The following is a 24,619-nucleotide window of genomic DNA, read 5'->3' on the forward strand; positions in this document are numbered from 1 at the left end:
TTAGTATACTTATATATTTAGTATTATAATAGACAACTCCTTCCTTCCCACTGATTGATTTACATTCCCTAAAAAATGCATTCATATAGTGGGCTGTATATTTACCCATCAGAAAAGATGAGGTTATAGTGAACCAATGTACTTTAAAGGAATGAAAAAAGTAAGTATTAATCATTCTTTAAAATCCATTACTGCTGGTTAATAATGGGGCTTTTCAAAGGACTGTATTTACCTTCTACCTAGCAAATAAACTAAAACACCTACAAATTTATCACATAGGGTTAAATATTACTCCATTAGGGGGAAAGGGCACATTATGAACTAACAAATTTAGAGTTAGGCTAATGCTGATTTTATGTAGTTTTAAATAGACTCCTGTGGTCTTCTGTTATAATTTTATTAGGGTAACTCCCAAGTATTGAGAGAGTGCTTAATTTAAGGCAGATATTTTTACTGAAATGAGTCATTCATAAACATGGGAAGTAGGTTCCTAACCTTGGATAGCCTGTGGTTTAGGAATTTGGATTGGTAGATGGTTAGGACTAGGCTATCTAGGATTGACAGACTACAATCTAGGAAAACACTTTTTTGACACTTATAACAAATTCCCCTTACATCCTTGCCTATTTAAATACAATTATTCTGGTTTTTAGCCCTTGCCTTAGATTAAGCATACCCATGATAGATTCCATCTATGACTTAAATACTTTGTCTGAACAATAACATCATTATATCCCAGATTGGGCAGCATTTTTTTAAGTTGAAACTTAACCTTAAAGCATATTTCTTAAGCTTAACTGTTGATTATAAGTAGATTTAAAATTACCAGTATTATATTTGGTTAAAATTTTCAGGCTAATCAAACCTACTAAAATAATTTTTACAAATTTCATGGTGAAACTATCCACTTTCTAGGTTTGTAATAGAGATTAACAGTGATTTAACTATTGCAGTGGTGATTAGATAACCAGGTGTATTTTACCCTTGCTTTTTGATAGCTCACACCAATTTGTGGAAGTTCCACAGAGATTTAGGGAGTTTTTGCCCATTTTGTATGAGTGTGTAATTCTAACCCATAATCCCTGTAATTCTACACTGGACCAATTAAAAATTATATGATGGTAATTGAAATGTCAGCCATAGTCATCTGGTGGTTCAGTGGGTTATGATAACATCTTAATATTACCAGAGTCTGAGTTCAAACCCAGCTGTAACAATACACTGCAGGGCAAATGCAAGGACGTTAGTAGTCAAAAAGCATTGTTAATCTGATACAATACCATGCCAATCATAGATTGCCACCCATGTGTAAACTCATAGAATTGTATATAATTCTTGAGTTGTAGTGGACTGTAAGATAAACTAGCCTATTGAGTAAATTTGGAATCTTTCTATTACTTAGCTTGGTAGAATGTAAACACACCAATCAATATATCTTTTATCCCTTTTCTAATTAACTGCTGCATTTGTAATTTTGAGCCCTTAAATTGATATGTAGCCCTGTAACTTTTAAGTAGAAATTCCTTTTTTTCCCTTCTTATTCAGCAGATGGGCTTTTCAGTCAATACTATTTAGCCCTTTTCCTTTTGGCTCACTCTGAGGGATCAACAGAGCTATGGAGCTGGTTTGTCTTATATGATTTGTATCTGCTCAGATTTCTTGAAGTATATCTTTTGATACCAGCAGATGAATTATAAGAGAATATATATTGAGCTCTGTGCTCTGCGAGAGAGTATGGTCAGCAAGACTCTTGGCTGTTAGTGGAATTTTGTGGTGTTTGAAGCATTCTAACATTTTACATCACAGGGTATACTGTGCAGATGTCAGCATATTATATTCAAATAGGCAGTGATCTATTGTTTCATTCTTAAGATTACATGACCTGCAAAGGGGGGGCAAGGGAACTTTGCCACTTGAATTAGGGATCTGATATGAAAATGCCTGAAAATTTAGCCCATTTGAACCTGACCGAATTCTATGATAAATCTTGGAAAGGTGCTTACTTGGGAAAGGTGATAGGGTAGGATTCTTATTATTTAGAAGTACCTCTGTAAGTCTCCAGTGGTAAATATCTCTAATGAGGATTGGTCTCCCACTTGGCTGGTCAATATTTAAAGCATTTTTTGCTATTTCATCTGCCTTATGGTTACCTATTATACCCGAGTGGCTTGGAATATACTGGATATGAGTTAAAGTACCATTTGAAGCAAAAATATCAATAATCCTAAGACAAAGAAATGTGTCAATATCCATCTTATTTTGAGAAGCTGACAAAAGAAGCTCAAGGCTTGACAAAGAGTCAGAATATATTACAATATTAACACTTATATATTCATTAACCATGAGGAAATCTAATGCCATGATTATGGCATTTAGCTTGGCAGACATTACAGATGAATTATCATGTAATCTCTCTCCTAAAGCAATATTATGGGTTGGGAAGAATGCTCCACTTGCCACTTTCTCATTCATTTTGGACCCATCTACAAAAATCTGGAAATGGTTTTTATAAGCAACATTATTTAGCTCAGCAAATTTTTTCTGAATAAAAGAAATGGGGGTAAGTTCTTTGGTCCACTTTGAGAAGTCAGTCTTTATTATGGGGGTTGACCAACTCCAAGGGGGGGTTTGGGGGAAATTTCCAAAGTTACCACATGTATGCTTAAAGTCAGAACCACATTCTTAGGTTCAAGCAACTTTACTGCCCCCTCCAGACCCAGGTTTGCCCTGCCCCCCAGGCTTCAGTTTATCCCCCCCCCCCTCCAGCCTAAATTTAGTTTCTGTAAATAAATCTTGTCAAAACTAAAATAAGACTTCATAATGCAAGTATCAAGAGAAATAGGTAAGTTTGCTTTAGTAAATTGTTGCCTTTATGGTAATATATGGATCATTTTTCACTGTTTATTGTCACTTTCACTTGATTTGGGAAAATTGGCTCTAACTCTGCTCTGTCTGCTCTTAACTGCCTGATACAAAGATTGATTAAATAGGCATTTCAGATACAGTTACATTCCAAATATTTTCTGAGAATCCAGACCCATAGACCCATTGAACATACAGGAAATCGAATATACAAGCAATAATCATATTGCTAAAATATTTCAGTAAGGAAGACTCAAGGCTGGGGAAATTGGGCCTTCTAAATATGCAGCCTTTGTAAAATGGCCCACAAGGTAAGAGAATAGATAGCAACACCTGCTCAACATGTAGCTCACAATTTGAACTAGTCTAGTATCAATGATTTTCTACCTTTAGTGGGCTTTGGAAGTAAACATCTTCCTCTTTAAAGAATTTGGTGACCAGATTAAATTTAGGAATCTGGACATCTCTGAAATATGCTGTGATCTACTTAGGCAAGCTTTTGTTTCACAAAAAGCATAAACATCCATTTTATAGTCTCTTATCAACTACTCTATCAAAGCATACCAAGATTCCCTACCTACAAGCAAAGTTTGTACAAGCCACTAGCCTACCTAGCCTAACTAACTAGGCATATCCTTACCAAGTTATGAGACATAGGCTAGGCAAAATAACATTAGCTTAGAGTCTAGGAGAATTATTACATGAAGCAGTCTGGATAAGTTATCAGAAAGCCTAGGTTATGTCTTCTAACCCTAGTGGCTGATCTATGCCATCTCCCACAAGATTTTCCAATGGCCTTATTTGTTTATTCACCTTTCTTTTAACAAAATTGTTAATTTTGTTGATTATTGGCACTCTTGTCACAATGGACTGCCCCCTAAGATTTTGCTCTGGATCTAACTTAGGCTAACCCTATAATATGCAGGGTGACTCCATATCAGTATACAATCAATTTAATTACTTCAAATAGAAAGAAATACACAGAATCAATGGCAGAGATTGAGAAAGATAGCAAGAGAGAAAAATGGCATATCTTTAAGGATATGAAAATGATCTATGTTTGTATTAGGCTAAATATATAGGCCTATAGGGTAGCATAACCATTGCTGTTAAATGCTATGCCAAGTTGTAGGTAAGCATTATTTGTAGGCCTATCTTTTTGGTAAAATTCTAGTTAATCAACTTCTTGCTATCTTGGAAAGGGTTTAGGTTAGGAGAATGAAACTTTCAGGGATGAATCTACATGCTAAAGTATGTACCAGGAAGGTATTTTGAAGCAACTACCTGAAAGGTTTGCAAAGCAGAAAAAAAGCAACTAGCCTAGTAACTGAATATTCAGGTAAAAGATTGTTTAATCAAAATTTCAATAGGTATAGACCTGTCATGTAGGCAAATTCCAGGGCCCTCTAGAGGGAGTAAGAGTGGAGATGGATACTTTAAAATACCTTCCTGGGACATACTTTAACCTTTAGACCCATCCCTGAAAGTTTGCAAGATAGCAAGAAGTCAATTAACTAGAATTTTACCTAGCTTTTATCTAGGGAGTAATAGGTTATCTTAATAAGTCAGATAATGGGTGCTTAGATACACTCTTGTGCCTAGGCCTAGATAGACAAAGGCTAGCCTAATTCATTCTAAGCCTACCTGTTTGTCCTTTACCGAGGGTCTTTTCCAACCGATAAGGACCGACATACTGCCGAGCATCATTACTTGGAGTTGGCTTTTGATGATTTCCATTCATATTGGACATCTTTCCTATTCTATCCTAAATGCCTTAGGCTAAATCACTTTAAGCCACACTATCAGAACTAAAGGAACCAGACATCCAAATAAGCACAATCATTAACTTTGTACGGGGATCCATTCATGATAATCTACAGATCCTAAGATAATAAAGGCAATATTTCATAAAACATTGATCTATGAGCTCTTTGCTGGAATGGAAGTCTTCTTCTTCTTTTAATGAGCTACAACAGCAACAGCATGAAATTATACTTGAAAAGTAGCGAAAAGTTTCTTCAAGAATGACTCACATAATAGAGCGCTGAATGGGAAGTTCCCAGTACGTCAGAACCTCGTCAGAGCAATAGTTTCAGTTGCTACTTGCCCTTGGTATTCGATAAGGTCAATCCCGTCGTAATGCGCTAAATATTTGTCATTGCACGTACGCAAAGAGGCGGAGTCATGAAGAGAGATCTAGATACATGTTTTCCAAAAATCTGTTCGTAAATATATTTATGCAATGTACTAGAGTCTCATAGACACTCCAGCCTCTCAAGACTTTTTTTTCTTTGCTGCCCGAATTTCGCTACAGCCTGACGTTAGATTTTTCTAAAAATTCTACAGGTTTCTTCAGGGCTTTTCTGTTACTATAAAGTGGGAGATCAGTGTTGATAACGATGAAGCATCTATTTGTAACTGAAGATTCTGCTTATTTAGAAAGGTCATAAGTTTTTTTCTGTCGAGATAGATATGACAGTCAAACAAAATTGGCTAGAACCATTCGACCCATTTTGAGAAGAATCTACAAACAGGCAAAGGAGATTTGATTTTATTCAAAATAGCTGTGTTTTAAAATAAAATTAAAAGCCATCCAGTTTTAAGTATGATACCAAATAATGATTGCAATCAAATAGAAATTCTTCAAGACACCTTTACAGGGGTAAAAAGGAATGTACGCAGATTTAAAAAAGTCTTTGAAATTACTTTATTAAGAGCTTGGGTACAAAATAGTTGTAATGGGTTTTTACGCTCTTTCCCAGCAATCTGATTCCAAACAATCAAAAATGTAAATAACAAAGCCTGTTCAACCTATTATTTCTCGTAATACTTTTTAAATTTACCCAAAATATAAAAAAAATGCGAACAGATTTCACAAAATTACATGCACATATTTTGCTGTAAATCCAGAGTCATTTTAATTTCATGTCCGTAACTGTATATTGTATTCCATTGGTATTCAGTGACATCAATCTATTTAAGTAAGAAGTTGAAATGGTCTATGATTGGTCAGCTAAAATAATCCACTAGATTGTATTTTTATGGACCTTAAGTATACTAGTTTGATAGGCCCAAACAGTCAATGTAAAACCATTGTCAGAAAGGAAGAAGAGGGTAAACTGTACTTAGTGAGAATCTAGCTTTTATTCTTTTTTTTGTTTCTATGGGATTCACCCAACCGTGTAGACTTTTTATTTATCTTTTTTTTTGGTTGATAAGGTTGTACGGTTGTTGTGGTTATGACAAAGTTCCAATCCTTGACAAAAGATTGTTTCTACGAAACCAGCCGGGAACTGTGTCAAATGTTAAGGCACTGCTTCTATAAATAGAAAATAAATAAAGCTAAAAGGTTCTACTAAAGCTTAACGATTTGTTTTGGCCAATATCAACTTGAAATTGATACTAATGTGAGAAGATTAATGTAATAAAAGGGTTAAATATAGCATCATGGTCTTATGTTGGGGTTTTAGTAAAAAAAATTAATAAGATTTTGTTGGCAATATAAAAGGCAATTTGACAAAACAGAGACTTTTTGAATAAAACGCAACGTTTAGTCTTTTGTACCAAACTTCGTTTCAGGAGACAAGTAGAATATGGTATACGGTCTTTACATGCTCTTCCACTCCTATATTATATTCCTCGAGACAGTAAATTTTTGTCTTGACAGGAATGTATTTGCACATTCCTGATTTTTTTACTCCGATTTTAATATTTAACTGAAATTAGTTTTTTTTTTTTTAATTGTGATTGCTATTTTTTCAATAAAATATTGTTTTATCCTACAAAATTCTACAACAACAATAAAAACTGGTCCTTTTGTTGTTATTACACATAAACAAGCCCCTACCTTTTGTTAGATAGTATCAGCCATTAGTTTAATGGCTAATAAGATCGCGAGTGCTTGATTCGACTGGAGGCAGTCCAAGTCGTACCTTCATTTGGATAAAGTCAGGATACGTGGTTAATTCTGTTACATCGTAGCTTCAATCGTAGATCCAAATAACAATAAGCCCAATCGGTTAAATTGAACCTGGTTTTTTGGTATGCTCGGCTATAATTTTGTTGTGGAAGTTATATCTTAGTTCCGTCTCTTTTTTTCCCATATGTTGTCGGATTCAGCATACCAAACAATTTATGGTAACTAACTGTAAGTAAAGAACGACACAGCTAAATAGTGACCGAAAGTCTAAAAAAGAAATTTTGATACCAATATATACATAAAAAAAATTGGCTCATTCTGCTGATTCCAAATGTATAAGTTTCATTAAGTTTAGTCTTACCTATCAAAGGTTACCAGCCTGAGAAAATTTGCCTGATTTTTGAAAAAGGGTGAAACAACCCCTAAAGGCCATAGAATATTAATAAAAAATCACACTATTAGATTCAGCATATCAAAGAACCCTACTGTAGAGGTTTCAAGCTCCTATCTACAAAAATATGGAATTTTGTATTTTTTGCCAGAAGAAAGATCACTGATATGTGTTCATTTGTTTCTTTTTTTTTGTCTTCCCCAAGGGTTATTGTAACGACCCAGTGGTCCTAGAATATTCAGAGAAGGCTCATTCGAACGAAAATTGAAAGTTCAAGTTCCCTTTTTAAGTGACCAAAAGGATTGAAGGGCAACTAGGCCCCTTCCATGCCCCTTTTTTCTCAAACTCGTCTGATCAAACTTTTGAGATACCCATTCTGTTCAGCATTGCTGAAAGGCCGAATAACTATGCCTTAGGAGATAATATGACCCCCCACAGCCCCTGGAGAAACGTTCTTAAACTATGAAATTTGTGCATTTTTGTATATAGTATTTGTTATTGGGAAGTATGCATACATTTTAAGGGTGGGAGGAGGAGCGAATTTTCTGCTGGGGGATTTTCCACAGGGATTATTTTCCTTGGGAGGGAAGTTTCAAGGGGTGAAATCTTTCAGGGGAAATTTTACACTGAGGGAATTTGCCAGCTTCAGACGAACTCGGACAGGTGACACTTGAAGGGAGAGTTACCTACCACCTGCCAGCAATCATTGGCATGCAAAACTTGATCCTAAGATTCAGTATTAACAAGAGAACATTTTATTTCACCTTATTCATCTGTTCAAAGGAGTTTATCTTGTACCCTGGTAAGCCCTTCAAGCGTCAAGAAGGGTTGGCCCCCTCCTTCCCCCTACCTGCATGGCTTTAGAAGCCGTTAGTAGCTTCAGTGCATCTATTTTTGCAGTGTATCCGAAAAAATACCAATACCTACGAATAAGACAGCCTCTACTTGTGCCTGCTAATCTCATGGGTGTCATAAGAAGGTTTTCAACTCTGACCCCATCTTTAACTTTTTCTAGACTGATATGACCTCTGAAATCGCAAACTTTTCAATAGCTCTAAATTAAACGGCTATCTAACGGCTTTTCTTGTTTTTCTCAATAAATGTGCAAATTCATCACTTTGTCATGATCCAGTCTCTTTTGTAATTTAGTGCAACGGAAATTACTTCGGTTGCTTCGTTATTGCTTATGTTTGCTTACAATTGAGTACACAGTCCTCATGAAGTCCATTGTGCTTTAATTTTTAGAGCCTTGAAAGATGTTAAAGTTTGTAGTATAAATTATTTTTAAGTATGTTTAAAAGTAATTGAGTACACAGTCCTTGTGCAGTTCATTGAACTTTAAATTTTAGAGTCTTAAACGATATTAAAGCATGTATTAAAAATAGCTTCTACTTTTTAGTACCTTCAATTTTATTAAAATATTCGTTGCATCCATTCTTATAAGTAGCTTTGTCTTTGACATTCCTTCAAATTCCTTATTAAGAAAAAAATGGTTACAAAGATTTTATTTGATCACTTAAACCAACTTAATTTCCTTCTGGATTGCCAACCCATGGGTATGTTGGAGGGCAGCTTCTTAGACAACCACGGACAAGTCGATCACCACCTGAAATAGCAGAAGTAACAAATATAATGGTCGTTTTTACTGAATGACATCCCTCTTAAAAACTACTTAACATTGAAAAATAGTAAAAATACTTATGCAATAAAGGTGAAAACAACAGTGTTTGAGGTTTAGTTGTAAAGCAAATAGGGCTTTTGTTAGTCCCCTGGAAATTTTTACTAGGGAGGCCAGTGAATAGCTTTGAAGGGGGTGGGGATGGGGGTGGGAGGCAGAGATCTTACGTGAAGATTCTGATTTAAATTTATTTTTTAGGATATATCTAAAAAGATAATGATAGTTGTGAAGGGGAATGAAAATTACTGCCTTCTCCTTAGCTATGCCAGTATGCTAAAGAATCCATATGCAGTAAAGAACTGGCTTTTTGATAGTATTGAATAAAAAGTTTCATTTGAAAAAAGTTTTTTCAACTGAAAGTAAGAAGCAACATTAAAACTTAAAACCAACAGAAATTAATACGTATATCAGCGGCGCCCTCTCGTCAATACCTTGTTCTTTAAGCTAAAGTTCGAACTTTTCCCTATCCTTTAAAAATGACTCCTGAGTCACAAAGGCCGTTTAATTAGAATAAAAAGCTCTTTTAAAAGTACTAAAAAACTTTAGCGTAAAGAGCGAGGTATGGAGGAGGGGCGACCCCCCTAACTTACGTGATGGTTTTTGTTCGTTTTAAGTTTTAATGTTCCTCCTTACTTTCAGTTGAAAAAAAACTTTTTTTTAATGTTATTTCTGATCGTTTTTTGAATAATGCTGGGAAATCCGGCTCCCCCTCCATGAAAAATTCCCTTCCCCCCAAATTCCTCCCATGTAGCACCTTCTCCTCCCCCCTCACCAGACCCTGAAGACGTCTGTATGCTTCCCAATAATCAATACTACCAAACAGTTCATGGTAACAAACTACGAAAGGAGCAACGCAGCTCAATAGTAACCAAAACTTTAAAAAACGGAATTTTGATACCAATAAATATATGAAACGGATTGGTTTATTATGCTGATGCTAAATATATAAGTTTCATTCAGTTTAGTCATACTAAACATCACTAACACCTAAAAAAATAGTTTTGTCATTAACTAAAGCTAGGCTAGTTTCACCTACAGTCTATTAAAATTCAAGGAGACATATAGAAGGTCAAGTTCTTCCTAGTTTTGCTATTTATTCTATTCTGAAACTTGGAACAATCCCTCATAATTGACAGAAACTTACCAAAAATTGTTGCAGAATGTGGAAATTGAAAAGCTTTTATTCTCAAATCCTCATAATTGAAAAGCTTTTAGTATATTACTATAGTTATTTATTAACAAAAAAAACAAAACAAAAAACAATAAGGTGCCAGAGAAAAGGAAGCAAGCAAATAACAGGTGTATTATCTTATTTATCAAACAATTTAGCTCATACTTCAGACTGGCTAAACAAATATTTACAATTTAGTTATTCTATAGGCCCATTCCTAAAATTTCATTCACTAATCTAAAAAAATGAGACATTAATAGGTGACAATTCTAGAATAGTCACGGAAAAATTCTATATCAGCTACCCATTTTGGAAAGTGTCCTTGTTATTTTTTTTTTCTTTGATTGAACATATATGACCTATTTCTAATAAAACCAATGACGGTATTTTCAATTGATGCCATTTTTCAATCATAGGCTATAATAAATATCTCAAGTGATTATCACTAAGTTGAAAAATGTTCAACTTCCTAAGTAGTCAAGATACGTGAGCATAGTGGAAGTATAATTTATGTAAATTCAATTTAGCAGATTCTCCATACCAATGTGAACGGGACAAAATGCAAATGTGCATCCGATATTAAGTTGAAACTTTCAGGGAAAGTTGAGGGAGAATTTGACAGAATCAAAATAATCTATGTGAACCCAGATTGCCAAAAGGATATCTGTGCAATATCGAAGGAAAAAACTAAGGGTATTATGGCAGTACTGCAGGATATATTTTAGGGGATCAATAAGGTTGTCAGAAAGGTGCGTCTGCGATATCCCAGGGAAAGTGAAAGGATTTAATTGGAAACTGTTCAATTAATAGGCTTGTTTTCAAAACTTTCCAATTAATTGGAAACTTTTCAATTGATTTCCAATAAGCCTCATTTGTATATCCCATTTAAGCTTTGCTCGTTTTAAGATTTGTTCATTTATTTATATTAGTACTTGTTGTATGTCTTTTTGATATGATTGTTTATTTAATTTCTGTTTGTTTTGGGTTTCATGTATTGTTTAATAGTATTGTCTGGTCATTTTCAGTTTGAGTTACCGTAGGCTTTTATTTCTTCTGATCTTAAGTTAAATACGGGCTTTACATTTAACTTTGAAAAACTTCTTTTTTGCAAAGTTTTTATTTTAACCAATCATATGAAAAACGCAATAACTATTCCTCAGATAATTTGCTGAGGACAAGGGTGTATTCAGGATTTTCCTCAGGGAGGGTAGGGCTCACGAAAAAAAACACGCATCAAAATTTTGTTTATATGCATTTTCTTACGTTGTTATGAGTCGGACAAATGTTTCGGGGGGGGGGGGGGGCACAGGCAATTTAAATGTCTATCTAGTAACATTCACGACGCATAAAAAAAATATTATAGCCGGTAGAATAAATGAAGCCAAAATTTTGTTAAACTCTCTAAATTTTTTTTTCAACTTTGAAAATCCATAGTTCAAACGTTGCTGGTTCTATGATTATACTAGTTTTTTTCTAGGGTATCTACAAATTAAAGACGTAAAACTTCAAATTTGTTGAGGTTACCTTTGTAAATTTTACCATTTTTTAACAAGATACAATCTGATTAAATTTAATTTAAAGTATAAATAAATAAAGAATGGGGTAGATTAAAGGTAAATACAGCTAATTTAATCGCGCAGAAAATATAGCTTACCCGTCTCGGGGCCATCTACATCATAGTATTCACAGACAGTTTGAAAACATGGGGCAACGATTGTCTCGTCACATGACCAAGCAGAAAAATTACCGAGGTCAGCTAAAGCAGTAGGGTTTTTCATCCATTCGATAACCTATAATGAAAAATAGACAGTTATGATGCTTAGTCTTGGATATAATATTAAATAAAAAAAAACAAGTTTTTTTAACTGAAAGTAAGGAGCAACATTAAAACTTAAAACGAACAGAAATTACTTCGTATATGAAAGAGGCTGCTTCCTCATCAACGCCCCGCTCTTTACGCTAAAGTTTGACTCTGTATCTCAATTCTTCTTTTTAAAACAGTAAAAAACTTTAGCGTAAAGAGCGGGGCGTTGATGAGGAAGCAGCCTCTTTCATATACGAAGTAATTTCTGTTCGTTTTAAGTTTTAATGTTGCTCCTTACTTTCAGTTAAAAAAAACTTATTTTTTATTTAATTTCTGAACGTTTTTTAATCAATGCATGTTTTGATTTTGGCTCTCCGCAGAGGAATAATTAAAACGAAATTTGCATTTTTTTTTTTTGGCTAAATGGCTTTCTCATAATTTTGATCGAATGATTTTGAGAAAAAAAGAGCGGGGGAGGAAGCCTAGTAGCCCTCCGATTTTTTGGTCAATTAAAAAGGCAACTAGAACTTTTAATTTCTTACGAATATTTTCATTGTAAAAGATTTACGTAACTTATAAATTAGCTTACGTAAAGAACTTTTGTATTCTCATATTTTTATTACATATATGAGGGGGTTCGCCCCCTTGTCAGATCCTCGCTCTTTACACTAAAGCTTAAATTTTGTCCCAATTCATTAAGAATGACCCCAGAATCACAAAAGCCGTAGAATAAATAGTTGAAATTACTAAAAATACTTTAACGTAAAGATCGAGGTATTAGGAGGAGGTGAGCCCCCCAAATTGGTAATAATTTCTGTTTGTTTTAAGTTTTAATGCTGTTCCTTACTTCCAGCTGAAAGAACTTTTTCATATTTATTTTTTCATTGTGTTTTTAAATAATGCTAGTAAATCCTGCGCTCCCTTCATGGAGATTTTCTTCCCCCATGACAAATTATCGATGGAAAGTTCCCCCAGCATATCCCCCTCTTCTCAACCCCTCCCCCAACCAAAAAAATCCTCCTGAAAATGCCTGTACCCTTCCCAATAACCATTACTATATGTAAGCATTGGTCAAAGTTTGTAACTCGTTGCCCCTCCAATGGGGACTGTGGGGGAGTAAGTCGTCCCCAAAGACGTAGTTATAAGGTTTTTCGACTACGCTGAATAAAATGGCTATCTCAGAATTTTGATCCGTTGACTTTGGTAAAATAATTAGCGTGGGAGGGGGCCTAGGTGCCCTCCAATTTTTTTGGTCACTTAAAAAGGGCACTAGAACTTTTCATTTCCGTTAGAATGAGCCCTCTTGCAACATTCCAGGACAACTGGGTCGGATATAATATATTTAACTATGAATGCAGCGTCCTAGCTAGGGACGTTACAGGGCGTAATTCTATCGTGGGACGTACTATCTTCAATGAAGCAATTTCTCTAATCGAGATCTTCCTCTTTCTATTTTTTTTCAAGGAGGAGGGTGGGTGGGTCTAAACTGAATTTGCCAGTGATTGCTAAAATTAGCCTGCTTACGCCTCTGCAAAAATACTATCTGTTTACTCTGCATGCGAAACTCGGAATCATTGTGGGAATCTAAATCATCCTTCCTGTGGAGGGCTGCAGGGGGGGTCATACCATCCCAAAGGCATATTTATTGGACCTTTTATACCTTAGAGTCAGGGAAAAGGGCATGGGAGGGGGCTAGTTGTCATCGAATCTTTTCTATGATCTTTTTATATGATCTTTAGACTATTTTTATGAGAATCGCTGTGTCAAAATTTCTATCGGATGCATTTGGGCAAAGACACAGGGTGGGGATAGTTGCCCTCCCACCACTCTTGACTCTTAAAAAGGACACTAGGACTTCTGATTCCAACTGATTGAGCCACATCCGAAGTTTATGCGACCACCCTTTCCATAAAAACCTTAAACTGTTAATAATTTAAATTATTATAGCTTATAGTCCTTGCCCTGAGGGCCGTAGGGGGTGTCCTCCCCATTGACATAATTACTGGACTTTCCAGGCATTGATGATGCAGTGCTTATGTCAACTTTTGATTAGATGTGTTTGGGGAAATGATAGATGAAGTGGGACTGGTTGCCCTCCAATCACTTTCGGCTATCAAAAAGGGCACTGACCATTTCATTCTCCAATCCAATGAGCCTCCTCTGAAGTGAAATCACTTTTTCCATAAGAACCTTATATGCCCCCTGGGCATAACTTAAAAGCCTTGCCCAGATGCCACTGGGGAGGGGGGGGGGTCAATCTTCAAAGACATAATTACTGAGCCTTTTAACTACGATGAACAGATTGTCTATCTCAAAATTTTGATTGGATGATTTTGAGAAAATCATCTGCGTGAAGGGCGGGGGGCTGCCCTCCCATCACTTTTAATCTTAGAAGGGGCACTAGAACTTCTCATTAACAATCCAATAAGCTCTCTCCGAGGTTTATAGGACCACCCTTTCCATAAAAACCTTATACGCCCCAACGTCATAACTTACAACCCTTGCCCTGAGGGCTGTGGGGGTTTGTCACCTTCAAAGACATAATTCCCAAACCTTTCAACTGCGCTGAACAAAATGGTTGTCTCAGAATTTTGAATGGATGTGTTTTGTGAAATAATGGGCATGGGGCGCTGGTTGCCCTTCAATTACTTTAGACTATTAAAACGGCAATAACCCTTGAAATTTTTAATCCAGTGAGCGCTTTTCGAAGTTTCAACAACTCCTTCAATACGAAGTGCCTTGGTCTAAAAAACGAAACAAAACAAAAATAATAAAATAATTGTGCCAACGTCGCTTTTCACTCAGGCATGGCCATTGCGCTGCCTGTGAACCGCCTAGAACGAAAATCTTAACAACATAGCATGCTATATATTTTTATTGTTTGTATTTTGAATAGACAGCGCTTTATTTAACAATTAGTAAGAGATTCAAAAAAAAATAGAAAATCTCACATTTTTTATGCGTGAGAGCTTGAAACACCTACAATATGATGTAACAATTTGATGAGATAATTTTTTTTCCCGCTCGCTTGCCCTTATCAGGGATGTTTTTCCACTTTTTTGAAAATCAGGCTTTTTTTTCTCAGGCCCTTAGCTATTGATGGTTAACTTTAAACTTGAAGAATTTTCTAACAGTTCACGGTAACGAACTGTAAAGAAGGAGCAACTCGATCCAATAATATCCAAAACACTAAAAAACAAAATTTGAAAAAAGATCCATTAAAAAATTATCTTTTTATGCCGATTCTTAAAATAAAAGATTAATTAAGTTTAATATTGCCCTTTAAAAGTTACTAGCCAGAGAAAATTTGACCAATTTTCAAAAAAAGGGAGAACATTCCCTAAAAGTAAAGGAATCTTACTGAAAATCACACCATCACATTCAGCATATCATAAAACCATACTTCAGATATTTTAAGCTCCTGTCTGCAAAAAGTTGGTTTTGTAAATTTTTAACGGCTGAAGTTTTTCAATCGGAAATAAGGAGCAACGTTAAAACTTAAAATGACCAGATATTATTCCATATATGAAGGGCCTGCCCCCTACTCAATACCCCACTCCTGGCACGTACGCAGGGGGGAGGGGCCTTCGGGCCCAGGCCCCCCGAAATTTTGTGAAATGTTTAGTTTCCCCATGGTTTCTTGGGATTTCTGGCAAAAGTAGGACATTTATTAAGAATCTAGATACATGTGTGAAGCCTTTTTTGAGGATTTTACAGAATGCAATTATCTGGTCAAGTCACTGCCCAATTATTAACCCATTTTCTGTCTAATTTTTTACCCTGTTTGAAGTAATTAGTCATTGTACTGTTATTTTATTATTTTTTTTTTGTAAAGAGAGTTTGCTTTCAACATCAAAATAGAATTATCCTTGATATTAGGGCGTTTATCCCCCCTTTTCAGGATAAAGTACAGCTTTTAATGGATTAATTTTGGAAACTATCATTTTTCATTAAAATTAATGTTTTCGCAATAGAAGAACTACTCCCCACAGCACCCATATTGCACTGTTAACCCTAAAATTTCCCTCTCAGTGGGATATAATAGATTAATCACTGGTTCTAAATCGCTATGAACATAAACTGAGCTACTATAAAAAAAAATGCTACTTTATATCTGCTGTTTCGAAGGTTTTGCCCCCCCCCCGAAAAAAATTCCTGCGTACGTGCCTGCCCCACTCTTTACGCTAAAGTTTGACTTTTGTCCCAGTTCATCAAGAACGACTCCTGAAACACAGGGGCTGTTTAATTAGAATCAGAAGCGTTTTTAAAAGTACTACAAGCTTTAGCATAAAGAGCAGGGTATTGAGGAAGGGGCAGCCTTTTTCATATATGAAATAATTTCTGTTCGTTTTAAGTTTTATTGTTGCTCCTTACTTTCAGTTGAAAACACTTGTTTTTGTATTTAATATTAATTTTAAAAACTTTTTTCCACAAGACAAGTTTTTCAAAGAAAAGTAAAGAGCTTCATTAAGCCAAGAATGTGCAAAAATTAAATAAAGTAATCTTCCAAGCGTAAAACAAACCACAAATCACTATCAATAAATAAATGAAACTCTAAACGAACATAAATTAAAATAAAAAAGCCAAGTTAAATTCAAAACGAGCAAAAATTGACATGAGCAGGGCTGATAAACCCTATGCCTTCTCGAGACCAGAACACAAATTGCGCTTTACTGAAATTAAATAGAAAAAGCAAGTTTTTTTTAACTGAAAGTAAGGAGCGACATTAAAAGTTAAAACGAACAGAAATAACCCCGTATATGGAAGGGGCTGTTCCCTCTTCAACGCCCTGCTCTTTGCGCTAAAGTTTGACTCTTTCTCTCAACTCTAATTTTTAAAACAATAAAAACTTTAGCGTCGATTGCTGCAATTCTACTTTTTAAAACAATTAAAAGCTTTAGCGTAAAGAGCGAGGGATTGCGGAGGGGACAACCCATTTCATATACGGAGTAATTTCTGTTCGTTTTAAGTTTTAATGTCGCTCCTTACTTTCAGTTAAAAAAAACTAGTTTTTTTTATTTGATACATATAGCAATGGTTCCTGGGAAGTGTACGGACGTTTTCAGGGGGATTTTTTTTTGGTTTGGGAGGGAGAGTTGAGGTGGGGGGGGGGGGTTACGTGGGAGGATCTTTCCATGGAAAAACTTCTTAATTGGGAAGAGACTTTCAATGAAGGGGGCGCAGGATTTTTTAGCATAATTTAAAAAAACAATGAAAAAATAAATATGAAAATTTTTTTTTCTACTGAAAGTGAGGAGCAGCATTAAAATTTAAAACAAGCAGAAATTATTACGCATATGATGGGTTTATCTAATACCTCACTCTTTCCGCTAAGTATTTTTAGTAATTATTTATTCTACGGCCTTTGTGATTCAAGGGTCATTCTTAAGGAATTGGGACAGAATTTAAGCTTTAGTGTAAAGAGCGAGGTATCGACGAGGGGTAAACCCCCTCATATACGCAATAAAAACATACGAATATAGAAATTCGTTACGTAAGTTAATTCGTAAATTACGTATATTTTTAATGTGTTTTTTGTATATTTTTACATATATGTTTTACTTATATATTTTTTACTGTTTTAAGAAGTAGAGTTAAGAGAAAGAGTCAAACATTAGCGTAAAGAGCGAGGCGTTGAGGAGGAAAAGCCCCTTTCATATACGGAGTAATTTCTGTTCATTTTAAGTTTTAATGTCGCTCCTTACTTTCATTTCAAAGACTTGTTTTTTTATTTAATGATATATTAAGAATCAAGATAAATAGCAGATTCTTTGATGTATAACCAGTTATAAAATCTACTCTTTTTGGACTTTCGGTTACTATTAGCCCTGGTTGATCCTTAATGACAGTTCTTTCCTTAAATTAAGGTTTTTTCTAATTACGTTCCTTACTTACCACAAACTGTTCAATAGCACAGTTTAACTAGTGATTCATATTTGAAATGGCTCTTGCAGATTTACATGAAAAAACTGACAATAAGAGCAAAAGGGCAGAAAAAAGGCACCAAAAGCTAATTGGTGATTGAAATTACATCACTTTAAAGGTATATAAAGTTTGGAGCTCTTTAATGAACAAAAATAATGGTAATTATGAAAAACCAAAAATGGCGAAAGTTGACTGATATAATACGAAAGAACTTTTATGTAAACAAACAGTAATTATTCCATGTACCAGGTAGAGAAGAGTATACTTTAAAATTAAAGTACTGTTGGCTGCCTAACTGCGACCATATACCAAAGGTCCAAAGCAACCTTAATGGAGGTGTTGTAAATTAATTAATAGTTAATAGAAAAAGATTTACTTATACAAATGAGTATAGGTAGCAGATCTTGTCATAGTATTGTTGTTCTTTTTTGTGCATTTCGTGTTGATTCTTTTTTTTTCTGACAAATTTTTACTGTTGTACTTATTATGTAGGTATTTAGAAATTTGTATAAAAATTCTAAAAGTAAAAAGCGTTTGATGCAATCTAATTGAAAACCATAATATTGGACTACCAAAACTGTTGTTTAATATCACACTTAATTAATTTAGATTCTATGTCTGTATTTTTTTTGTTCAATTTTTCAAGTCCAATTTTTTCTTGACTTCATTTTCAATTCTAACTAGCTCTCACAGCAGGTTGACAGGCTTGCAAAGCGAACAGAACAACAGAAATACACAACAGCAAAATAAAAGATGCAAAAATAGCATACCTGTCCGGGATTGATTACGTAAACATCACCGTAAGTTAAAACTTCATCAAGGAAGTCGACGTATCCCTGCAAGACCTGTGGGTTATCTTGGAACCAAGCTCCGTGAGCATGAATACCAAATGGAGCACGTGTAGTATCGTAGTGACGTCGAAAATTCGTCATCAGGAAATTTTTTTGCTCTTCAGCTGTTTGCATTCTGAAAAATTATATAAGTCAAAATACCTCTAGATCAGTTGTACCTGTTTTACAGTATTTTCCCACCCAAGTATCTCTAAACCAATCTTCTTGTGACCAGTAATTATTGTTTTTTTACTCGATGGTTTTCCTTGAACCTGTTTAGGGAGAATAATGCTGCAAATATAAGAAATTGTCTGCTGGTGAAATCATCTATATAGAAACTTTACGATGTATTGAGAAAGATTTCAATTGACTTGGGTGCCAAACTACCTGTTTGCATGAGAAAGAAGTCACAGGTCGAAGACACCCCTTGAAAATTTATTACTTTGCTTGATATTGCATAAAATATTTGATGGAAAAATTAAATATTGCCTGATTTTCAAAAAAGGGGGAAAATTCCCAGAAAGTAAAATAATTTATGGACATCACACAATTAGACTTGGCATATTAGACAACTCTACTATAGATATTTCAAGCTCCTATCTGCATAAATGTTAAAATTTCTGTTTTTTGCCAGAAGAAATATCACGGATGTGTGTTTATTTCGTTTTTTGTTGTATTCTTTCCCGAGTTCATCGTATTGAACCAAAGCTCCTATAAGATCGGAAGAGGGCTGGTTTGAATAGAAATCAAAAGTTCTAGTGCCCTTAATAAATGACCAAAAAGGTTGGAGGACTAATAGCCCAACTCCCACTCTCCCTTTTACCACAAGACATTCGATCACAATTCCAAGAAAGCCATTGATAGCATTATTATTACTACGACAGCGTAGCTAGTGTAGGAGATGGTACCAAGCATGTTTTTACATCTTTTGGTTGTATTTTTTTCTATAATTCTTAGCAAAAGCTACAGTAAAATCTTCTATATGAGGACTACTGATGAGCTTTGAACCACCTGTTAAAATTGACAGATTTTACATATCAGAGAACACTAGTGTAGAGGTTTCAAGCTCCTATCTACATAAATGTTGAACTTTCTTTTTTTTTGCTTGAAGAAATATCACAGATGAGTGTTTATTTCGTTTTTTTGTTTAGTTTTTTTTTTTCAGAGGCGATCGTATCAAACCGATGATCCTGGAAGGTCGATAGAGGGCTCGTTCAAATGGAAATCAAAAAATTCTAGTGCCCTAAATCAATGACCAACAAGATTGGAGGGCTAATAGCGCAACTCCCACTCCCCTTTACCACAAGACATCTGATCGAAATTCCGAGAAAGTCATTGATTGTTATTATTATCATTATTTATTGAAAACCCGTCTTCATACAAAAAGAAAATGACTGGGCACAAAAAAACAAAAAAAAACACACAAAAGCAGAAGAGTCTTAAGCAACTACGACAGTGTAAGTATTGTAGGAGTTGGTTCCAACCATCTTATGCCATCCTTTGGCAGTATTTTTTTCAATAATTCTTAGCAACAGCTTTGAACAACCAGTTCAAATTCACATATTTTGTATATAAGAGAACCCTACTGTTGAGATTTCAAGCTTATATCTACATAAATGTTGAAGTTTATGTTTTTTTTTTTTTTTTGCCAGAAGAAATATCACGGATGTGAGTTTTTTTCGTTGTTTTGTTTTTTCCAGAGGTGATCGTATCGAACCAATGATCCTAGAAGGTCGATAGATGGTTCGTTCGAAAGGAGATGGAAATTCCTAGTGCCCTTAAACCAACGACCAACAAGATTGGAGGGCTAATAGCCCAACTCCCACTCCCCCTTTTACCACAGGACATCTGATCAAAATTCCAAGAAAGCCATTGATTGTTATCATTACAATTTTTTATTGAAAACCCGTCTTCATACAAAAAGAAAATGACGGAGCACAAAAAAAAAAAAAAAAAACACAGAAAAGCAAAAGAGTATTGAACAACTGCGGCAGTGTAAGTATTTTAGGGGTTGGTTCCAAGCATGTTTTGATATCTTTTGGCTGTGTTTTTTTTATAATTCTTAGCAACAGCTATAGTAAGATCTTCTATATGAAGACTATTGATGAGCTTTGAACAACCTGTTCAAATTGACATATTTTGCATATCAGAGAACCCTAGTGTAGAGATTTCAAACTCCTATCTACATAAATGTTGAAGTTTCTGTTTTTTTTTGCCAGAAGAAATATCACGGATGTGTGTTTATTTCGTTTTTTGTTTTTTTCCAGAGGTGACTGTATAGAACCAATGATCTTAGAAGGTCGACTGAGGGCTCTTTCGAATGAAAATCAAAAGTTCTAGTGTCTTAATGACTGACCAACAAGATTGGAGGGCTAATAGCCCAACTCCCACTCCCCCTTTTACCACAAGACATCCGAAAAAAATTCTGTGAAAGCCATTCATTGTTATTATTATTTATTGAAGATCCGTCTTCAGAAAAAATGAAAATGACTGAGCAAAAAAAAAAAAAAAACAAAAAAAACACACACACACAAAAAAAAACACAACAAAAAAACACACAAAAAAACACAAAAAAAACAAACACAAAAAAAACACAAAAGCAAAAGAGCATTAAACAACTACGACAGTGTAGCTAGTGTAGGGGTTGGTTCCAAGCTCTGTAGATAAATTTAAATTTATCTATAGTGGTTTGAACCATGTTTTGACATCTTTCGGTTGTAATTTTTTCTATAATTTTTAGCAACAGCTATATTAAGATCTTCTATATGAAACTTTTGATGAGCATTGAATCACGTGTTCAAATTGGATAATTGCATATCTCAGTAGTTATTTCGCGAAACGGAAGAAAGTGGAGCATATTTTCAATTTATCAGCGTGAGTAAGAATCTTCCAGAAAGGTGCAAAGTAGAGGATATGTGGGAGAACAACAGTGTTTTAAAGCGTCGACAAATAAGAGCGATAGAACCGAGCTTAGCTGATACTATGGAACCATATGAAGCTGATCTGCGGTATCTGATGTGCTCGGTTAGATGACGAGTGTGAGAGACAATGGGAATGTCAAGTATAAACAATTTTGTCAGACGGGTGGGTCATTGAATTTCCAATTACAACTTCATCAGGAAATGGATATTTCCAGTTAAGAAAGACTACGTTGAACTTTTCCGCGTTGAATTCAAGACCAGATTTAGGTATTATGTTTGCAATTTTTAGAGAGTTTCAGAAATGCTGTCCAAAGTTTGGCTGAGGTTAAAAATGTAATCAACATGTGTGACTAAAGAGATACTGAAGCCAAAAAGAACGCAATACATCTGAATGTGGTCTCGAGGTTCGAGGATATAATTATTGAAATAACAAGGTGAGGCAATGCACCTACTCTAGCTCCTCTCTTAAATGGTACATTTCCATCCAGTGGCCTTGACATTTCATCTTTCTTAACAGGGATTCTAGTTGGACATGTAGTTTAGCATACATATCCTTTGGATATCTGATAATTGCCAGATTTGATCCTCTCTTAGCAGCCCTTAAAAGCATGAAGTGGTAGATCAGGGAGTCAAAGACGCGGCAAACATCAGGACTTGGCAAGGCGAGGGAACAACCTGTAAAAGAAGCATCAAGCAGAACATTAGCAACAACCGCAAGGGCGTTCGCATTTCCAATGTAATGTTGAAACAATGTGGTGTGGAGGTATGTAGCTTGTTTTTGGTTTATTTTAATGTTGTTGTTTTTTATGCTTGAAATGGGTTCAATAAGGGTACTCGGGGAGTTGCACCAGCGTGACGATCAGCTATCGAGTTTTGTGTTAGAGTGTTAAAACAAGCTGTCCCCTTAGTACTTTTGGAATATATTATCCCAAAATTCCGTTTAGCATGACTACACGACTAGATCCGTTGACCATCTGGTTCATTAAATCTGTCACCCAACGAGGTACGGTTTCGCTATTAGAAACATCGGATAGTATAAGAGCGGTTTAGAACTTAATTCTGTTACAAAGAAAGTAAAAAAAAAATTGATAGGTGGTTTAGTTTTGGAGGTTTATGGGAAGGGTTGTAGGGAAGTGGGGATATTGGTAGGTTGTGTCAAAGAAAAACAATTTTTCTTTAATGATTTACGTCTTTAATTGCCTTTTTGTTTCATTTTTGCATTTGTAGGAAATTGTAAATTAGTTTTTCTTGTTGCTATTAACTTTAAGTTAAAATGTGGTTAGAATATACAGCCACCTTCAGAACTTTTGTCTTTTATGTGATTGCTTAGTTTTTATACAATATTGTTGTGTTATTTTTTGGTGAAGTAAAATAAAAGTATCTGTCTAAATGTCTGACGTCATTATTCATTTGCATTTTCTTTTTATTTTAGGATTTAGTTATTCATCTATGCGAGCATACGTTATTTTTAAGTTTATGTGATTATTCCTTTTTTTATTGGGTTTATATTGGGTATGGGTTTCATTTATTCATTCGTAGTAGTTTTTGATCGTTAAGATTATCTAATTATTTTTTTATTTTGGATTGTTTTAAGATGGTTTTTTATTCTTTTTCCTGAAAGAATTTTTTTATAACAATCAATGAAGAGAGCACTGGAACTCTGCAGTGAAATACCACTACTTTCAGTGTTCCTTCACTTACTCAGTGAAGCGGAGGTAAGGCCCTTGGGAGACTTGTTTTTATTCACAAGGGGTTGGCATTCTCAGTCTCTTCCACTGATGGTAGTTCCAAGCAGGGATTTATTGTGTCTTCTCTAATTTGTGTTTAGTAATATAATAAATAGTAGATTGGACATACATAGGACATGAGTCTGCCATTGCGCAGAATTCATCATCTTCCAAGGCTTGAAGGTTCACCATAGGTAAAATCCAAAATCCTGGATGTGACTCTACAGGGCAAGGAGGAACTGCACAATCTTGGGTTGTTCTATAGTCCAAGGTGTATGGCCACATTGGAGGATCAATATAGTTTCTAGTTGGAAAAGACATGTCGTATTGTATACCAGCTTGAATGAGGGCTTCAATCATGTTATCTCCACCAGGCTGAAGAAATGGAGCTCGGCTTCCCTGAAAGCAAAAATGAGTTTTAAAGCAAATAAGATTTGATGTTAATACCGAAATTACCATGGAAATTAAAAGTTCTAGTGCCGTTTTAAAGTGACGTGACGTTTTAATGCCACTTTTTTCCCAAAATCATCCGATCAAAATTCTGAGCTTGCCGTTTTGTTTAGCATAGTTGAAAGGCCTTTTAACTATGTTTTTAGAGATAAAAAGACCCTTCATAACCCCTGGGGAAAGGTCTTTAAGTTATAAAATTTTATAATTGTTTACGCATAGTATTTGTATAGTATTGGTATTTTGCAAAATATGCATACATTTTTCGGTCGAGGAAGAGAGGAAAAAATTTTTGCCGGAGGATTTTGCACAAGGAAAATTTTACATGGAGAGAGAATTATCTTGGGGTGAGCCTTCCAGGGAAAATTGTATACTGGGGGAGTTTACCAGAATTCCTATACAAAATTTCTTTATATGTCTTGCTTTCTTTTTACTGAATCAATTTTACACACGGAGCTGTTAAGGGTAATTGTCCGGGGTAAATTTTCACCAGGATTGAATTTTCCAGAGGATATTTCCGTGGGAGGGGAATTTTTCCGTGGTGGTGGAGCCAGGTTTCCAGGCGTTGCTTGAAAAAGATCAGAAATCAAATAAAAAAAAAGTTTTTCAACTGAAAGTAAGGACCAATATAAAAACAAAACAAACAGAAATTATTACGTATACAAGCGATAACGTATTATCGCTACTTACACTATATACGAGGGAGATTGCCCCCTCTTCAAAACCTCGCTCTTTACGCAAAATTTTGATTTTTTCCATTTCTTTAAAAACGACTCCTGAAACCCAAGGATTATTTAATTGGAAAAATCAGTAGCTTTTTATAAATGTCGAAAAACTTTAGCGTAAAGAGCGAGGTGATGAAGAAGGGGCAATTCCCAGAACATACATAATAAGTTTCTGTTCGTTTTGTGGTCTAATATTGCTCTTTACATTCAATTGAAAAC

General features: G+C 35.0%; 2 protein-coding genes across 2 annotated transcripts in view; both read right to left on the reverse strand.

Annotated features, from left to right (window-relative positions):
* LOC136032156 (serine/threonine kinase SAD-1-like) overlaps nt 1–4,822 on the reverse strand; it is a 124,131-nt gene extending 119,309 nt beyond the window's left edge. The window contains exon 1 of the mRNA XM_065712339.1: nt 4,507–4,822. Coding sequence (XP_065568411.1) covers nt 4,507–4,612 — 106 coding nt within the window. The 5' untranslated portion in view covers nt 4,613–4,822. The remainder of the gene's footprint in view (nt 1–4,506) is intronic.
* Nucleotides 4,823–8,620: 3,798 nt separating this feature from the next.
* LOC136032157 (chitin deacetylase 7-like) overlaps nt 8,621–24,619 on the reverse strand; it is a 38,839-nt gene continuing 22,840 nt past the window's right edge. Inside the window, exons 4-7 of the mRNA XM_065712340.1 lie at nt 23,359–23,627; nt 18,521–18,716; nt 11,676–11,811; nt 8,621–8,778 (exon numbers count right to left, since the gene is read on the reverse strand). Of these exons, the coding sequence (XP_065568412.1) occupies nt 8,699–8,778; nt 11,676–11,811; nt 18,521–18,716; nt 23,359–23,627 (681 nt within the window). The 3' untranslated portion in view covers nt 8,621–8,698. The remainder of the gene's footprint in view (nt 8,779–11,675; nt 11,812–18,520; nt 18,717–23,358; nt 23,628–24,619) is intronic.

Source organism: Artemia franciscana, chromosome 10, assembly GCF_032884065.1.
Source record: "Artemia franciscana chromosome 10, ASM3288406v1, whole genome shotgun sequence".
NCBI classification, from domain to species: Eukaryota; Metazoa; Arthropoda; class Branchiopoda; order Anostraca; family Artemiidae; genus Artemia; species Artemia franciscana.